General features: G+C 45.6%; 1 protein-coding gene across 18 annotated transcripts in view; it reads right to left on the bottom strand.

Annotated features, from left to right (window-relative positions):
- The window catches only part of kif1aa (kinesin family member 1Aa), a 299,164-nt gene extending 295,451 nt beyond the window's left edge, over nt 1-3,713 (bottom strand). For all 18 annotated transcript variants that reach the window (XM_060834323.1, XM_060834317.1, XM_060834321.1 and 15 more), the window contains exon 1: nt 3,608-3,713. In XM_060834323.1, the coding sequence (XP_060690306.1) occupies nt 3,608-3,713 (106 nt within the window). The remainder of the gene's footprint in view (nt 1-3,607) is intronic.
- Nucleotides 3,714-6,000: the final 2,287 nt, after the last annotated feature.

Here is a 6,000-nt window from a genome sequence, read left to right on the forward strand (position 1 = left end):
CATTTGCCTAATTTTCCTTCTCTTTCTCTGGGCTCCATTTCTACCTATCTCCTACCTATCTCTACCTATCACTGCCTAATCCACCCAACCTCTGACTTCAGCATATATGCCATCTTTTCCCAGCTACTATCAGCTCTAATGAAGAGTCACTGGACCTGAAACGTTGACTCTGCTTTCTCTCCACAGATGCTCCGGACCTTCCGAGTTTCTCTACAAATTTCTGTTTTTGCTTCTGACCTTCAGCATCTAGAGCTCTCTGGTTTTATTTTAGATTTCAATAGTGCTCCTGAGTTATGCCTTATACATGGAGAACAGACACTGGATAAGCAGGAGCTTCGAGCTGACAATAGAAGATCAAGACTTATCCTTATAGCCACAGTATTGATATAGCTAGCCCAATTCAATTTCTAGTCAGTGGTAAGCTGATGATGTTGTTAGTGGGAGATTCAGCGATGGTAATGCCATTGAATGCAAGGTTAGATTCTCTTCTACTGGAGATGATCACCACTTGTCACCATGTCTAGTGCAGATTTTACACACTTGTCAGCCCCAAACTCGGAAGTTGTCCAGGTTCTCCTATACTTGGACGTAGACTGCCTTAGTATCTGAGGAGTCATGGATGGTACAGAATATTGTGTAATCATCAAGGAACGTCTGCACTTCTGACCTTAAGATGGTCATTGATGAATTAGCTGAAGTTGGTTACGCCTGGAACATTTCCCTGAAAACCTCGTGCAATAACTTCCTAGAGATGAGATGACTGACTTCCAACAACTTCCACCTTTGTACCACGCATGGCTCCCAGCAATTGGGAGCTTTTCCCCTGATTTCCATTTAAGGATGGTCAGCACACATTGTCTTTATTTACCACTGACACACACTTTGCAGGAAACAGTTAGAAAATATGTGGACTTCAGCAAGTCGTTGAAAACTGATTATTAACCAACTCAGTCTGATTGACCTGTCGCAGTCAAAATTTCTGAGCTAAGGTCCACACAAGACAACTAACACAGGCTGTGATGACACTTCCAGAGTCCATCATTGGCTTCCATCCACATATCCCTAACTTTAGTCAGGTTCTCACATCAGTGCTAATTCCCCACTTCCTTCACTCCACTCATCAATTTATGTTTAATGGGAGTACACATGAAACAGACAGAGCCTCAATATGGTCATTCTAAAGATGAGTGGAACTGGACTTGAAATGTTAACTCCTTTCCTCTTTTCAAAGAACCTGCCAGACCCGCTGAGTTTCTCCAGCACTTTCTGTACGAAGTCCAAAATATGGCACCCTGGATTTGCCAACACGAGAGTCTCACTAGTAATGCAGATTATTGAGTAAAATAAGTTCCTCACGGATACATCTGGCAGCAATGTTGATCTGTAATTTTATAGCAGTAAAGGGAATGAAATCTTCAAGAGATTCTCAATGAATTTCTTTACAGCAGACATCTCAAGCAGACCTAGTCATGTAAATCACACCAGTCAGACAGAGGTATTGAAGACAGAGCAGTTTTAAACTGAGATTGAGTTGTAGGATCAGAGGGTGGCAACACTCAATCAGGTCAGTTCGGCCATGCAGGGTCAGGTCACATCACTGCAATGTATTCTGAGTAGTTTGCTAAGTCGAGAGGGTGGTGCTGGAAAAGCACAGCAGGTCAGGCAGCATCCGAGGAGCAGGAGAATCGACATTTCGGGCATTAGCCCTTCATCAGGAATGAGGCTTGTGGGCCAAGGGGGCTGAGAGTTAAATGGGAGGGGCGTAGGCTGGGGTGGGGGGAATGGTAACCGGGAATGTGGTAGATAATTGAAGGTGGGGGTGAAAGTGATAGGTCGGAGAGGAGGGTGGAATGGATGGATGAGAAGGAAAATGGACAGGTCAAGAGGGTGGTGCCGAGTTGGAGGCTTGGGACTGAGATAAGGTGGGGGGAGGGGAAATTAGGAAACTGGTGAAATCCACATTGATCCCATGTGGCTGCAGGTTCCCAAGGCGGAAGATGAGGCTTTCTTCCTCCAGGCATGGGTGGTAAGGGTTTGGCGATGGTGGAGGCCCAGGACCTGCATGTCCTTGGTGGAGTGGGAGGGAGAGTTGAAGTGTTCAACCACGGGGTGGTGGGTTGTTTGGTGTGGGTGTCCCAAACATGTTCTCTGAAACGATCCGCAAGTTGACGTCCTGTCTCCCCATTGTAGAGGAGACAATATCTGGTGCAACGGATACAGTAGATGACGTGTGTGGAAGTACAGATAAATCTCAGTCAGATCTCGAAGGATCCTTTGGGGCTAAGCCCAGCATTAACTGTAAACAGGCTGAATCAGAATTGAAAATGCACTTGGAGCTCAGCTGTAACCACAGAATGATGGAAAGGCATAAGGTCACCTTAACCTGAAGAAGTCTTAAAGTACAGGCTACCAGCAAAAAATCATTTTACTAGGACATTGCTCCTTCGACTATAATTCCAATTTGTTCCATGCCACACTCAGTGTGATTGTGTGTTTGGCTGACATCTTCCACCCAATGAAATTCAAACTTTCCAATTAATAAACAGAGAACTTGTTTGACTGAAATTTTTCATGCTGAAAACAAATATAAAATGGTCAACTGTACTGATTGCTCTGTAGACCCAGATTGTAACTTCTCAAATCGGCATCTCTATTTTTCACCTTAATGAAACCTCACCACAGCAAAATCAGGGGAGAGTGTCCTCTGTTCAACACAAACTCATTAGCTCCATTCCCTTCCAATTTTCTTCTTCTCCTCTGCTGGAGCTGTTGATTGTTACTGGGAACAGCAGTACAAGTTGCCTCTACCCACACACCGCTCTCAAAGCAGAGGTTACTCAATTACCGGTGTGTCATTTCTACAGCTAGCGTTCACTATCCAGCACCGCCCAGCAGGACTCAGTGGACACTTTCTTTGTTCCACAGAGATTTACTGCAGCAACCCTTGCCCACCCACCCCCATCCCCCCCTTCCCCACCCCATAACACTATTCCCAATAATGCTGATATTTAGACAGAAGTGATGCTGATATCTTCTTGGCTGGCATAGCATGGCATCTCATTAGTTAGCCACTTTGGAACAGTGGCTATGATTTGCTATCATCTCCACGGATTACAGCATCTCACCTCTGGATATGTTCTATTCAAGCTGTTCAGAGATGTCATTACACACATCTGGAGCAGGTGGGTCTTGGACCTAGGCCTCCTGGCTCAGAGGTAGGGACATTAACCCTGTGCCACAATGTGGCCCTATCTCCCCTTTGTATGAACAAAACGACAGTGATTCATTGTAAACACTGGTTAAGGAGTTCTTCCTAACCAATCATGAGGCCCTATCATGATTAATATAAAAGAGACCACCAGCAGTTGCGGTCAATGAAATATCCATTTCACACTCACGGTAAATCACGGATTCACAGAAATATTTTAAAGGACATTGGAGAACACCCTGATGACATCAAATATCAGAACGATGGTGAGTACTCAACCATGCTCAGACGTTATTGGTACCTACATAATCAGCTTTTGTCCTTCGACTGGCTCAGAATCCTTCCAGGCTATAACTGGCAGTGCAGACTGAACAGTACAATGTGGAAGTGAATACTCACTTGTTGTGTTCCCAGACATCTGAATAATGCATTTGCTCTCTCGGCTGATCTCTCTGGAGTTGAAAGGCCGGACTCTCACCGCCACCTTCACTGAGGCACCGGCCATCTTGTTTCTGGGAGGCTCTCCACAGAGAGGCTGAGCTGATCTGTCCTCGTCTTGGTCAGAGCACGGCCCTGAGGAGAGGGGGAGAAAGGCAAGAGAGTCAATGGAAAGCAAAGAAGCAGGACAATTGAGAACAGGCTCAGGGGCAGGAATCACAGGCCCCAGTGTTGATCCTGGACCAGGCCCTAAACTCTGCCCCCCAACAATGGCACCACCACCAACACAGGCACAGCGCCACCACCCACGCAACCTGAGTACAGCACTAGTACCCCTGACCTGAGCACTGCAGCCACACTCCTGGCACAAGGACAGTAGGCGACAGGCCCAGGTCTGTGGGCCTGAGTGTGCCTACCCATTGTCCCGGGCTCTGCACGTTCAGTGATGAGATACAGGACAGAGGGATTCAGATTGTTGGCACTGGGGCCAATTCTGGTGCCTATCGAAGGTGTTGTAAAGTCAGACAAGGTATCTCAAAAAGACCAGGGCCAATATCCTCAGTGAAGCGAGTTCACTAATATGTGGTGGGGGCTTCAAACAAATTTGGCTGCATCAGTTATAACATTCAAGACTACGGGCCATATGCTGATAAATGAGATTAAGTTCAGGTGTTTGTCACGTGTCAGTGCAGACTTGATGGGCTGAAGGGCTTCATCTGCATTGCATGATTCTATGATTTGATTCTATGATTCAGATGGGTGTGCCAATGACATAGCATTGGAGATGAAGAAGCAGCAGCATAGAGAATTAGGAGGTACACCAAGTAATTGGAGAAAGAATGGTGCACAAAGACCAAGGAATTAGACAGAGACATGTGACCAACCTGGCAGGCATGGCATATTAATGTGACGATGAAATGTCAACAGGTGTAAGTTGTTATATTGAGTCATGATCGCATGGATAAACAGAGATTTAAACATATGAAAAGGTAGCAGCAAATCTGGAGGGATAAGGCACAAAACAAAGGAAGCTGTTTCCATTATTAATCATTGAATCCCTACAGTATGGAAGCACAGCATTTGGCCCAGCAAGTCCGCACCACCCCTCTGAACATCATCCCACCCAGACCCATCCCCATAACCCTGCATTTCCCACAGCTTTGACAAAGGATCAGTTGGGCTCGAAACGTCAGCTCTTTTCTCTCCTTCCAGATGCTGCCAGACCTGCTGAGATTTTCCAGCATTTTCTCTTTTGGTTTCAGATTCCAGCATCCGCAGTAATTTGCTTTTACCCAGTATTTAACCCACTGCCACGTCTCTTTCAGGAATGCCTACCCTGAAGAAATACTGCTCTCCTCTCTGACAGGATTTTCATTTGTCTCTCTCCCCCTGTCCACCTTCAATGCTTTCCTTTTCTCTCTCAGTGTTAGACAAGATATTTACTAAGACTCGCTTCCACAGCCATATTTCCTTCCTCAGTGACTGTCTTCGCCTCCGACTTACTCCACGTGGATTTCAACTCAAATTTCACCCCCCATGCAGCCTCCAGGATTACAAGTACTTGCACAATATACAACATTTTTCCAGCTGTTATTCTTGCCGCATCCTAAAAGCCACACTCAGGGCCATGCACTGCCACATGAAAGCACTGGACAACTCTCTCCAGCAGCACCGACTTACTCTCTGTCAAAACTGTCCTGGTCCACAGTTTCATTTCATCCTTCATATTATTCAACACCTTAACTCCAAACAGCTTTGACAAAGGGTCAATTAGACTCGAAACGTCAGCTCTTTTCTCTCCTTACAGATGCTGTCAGACCTGCTGAGATTTTCCAGCATTTTCTCTTTTGGTTTCAGATTCCAGCATCCGCAGTAATTTGCCATTTCCCATGGCCAATCCACCTAACCTGCATATCTTTGGATGATGGGAGGAAACTCACACAGACACAGGGAGAATGTACAAACTCCATACAAAGAGTCACCCAAGGGTGGGATCAAACCCAGGTCCCTGGCGCAGTGAGGCAGCAGTGCTAACCACTGAGCCACCGTGCCACAAAGACAATATTATGGTTTGACTGAGGGATTGTTCACCAGAGCATTTGAAAGTAGAATTTATTTGATTAAAGCGAAAGAACGTTAAAGGGGTTGACAAAGTGCTGAGTATTTACTACAGATTTCAAACATTGAATAGATAAAAGGGCAAAGGTGAAGGAAAATATGAGAGGAATTTAATAATACAGCAGTAATAATATCAATTATCCTAACTTAGTATGAGGAGAAAAACATTGTAGGAGGGTGAAGAGCTCCTCAAATGGGTCGAACACAGCTTTCCTAACCAGCATGCTTCCGGCCCA

Source organism: Hemiscyllium ocellatum, chromosome 13, assembly GCF_020745735.1.
Source record: "Hemiscyllium ocellatum isolate sHemOce1 chromosome 13, sHemOce1.pat.X.cur, whole genome shotgun sequence".
Classification (NCBI taxonomy): Eukaryota; Metazoa; Chordata; class Chondrichthyes; order Orectolobiformes; family Hemiscylliidae; genus Hemiscyllium; species Hemiscyllium ocellatum.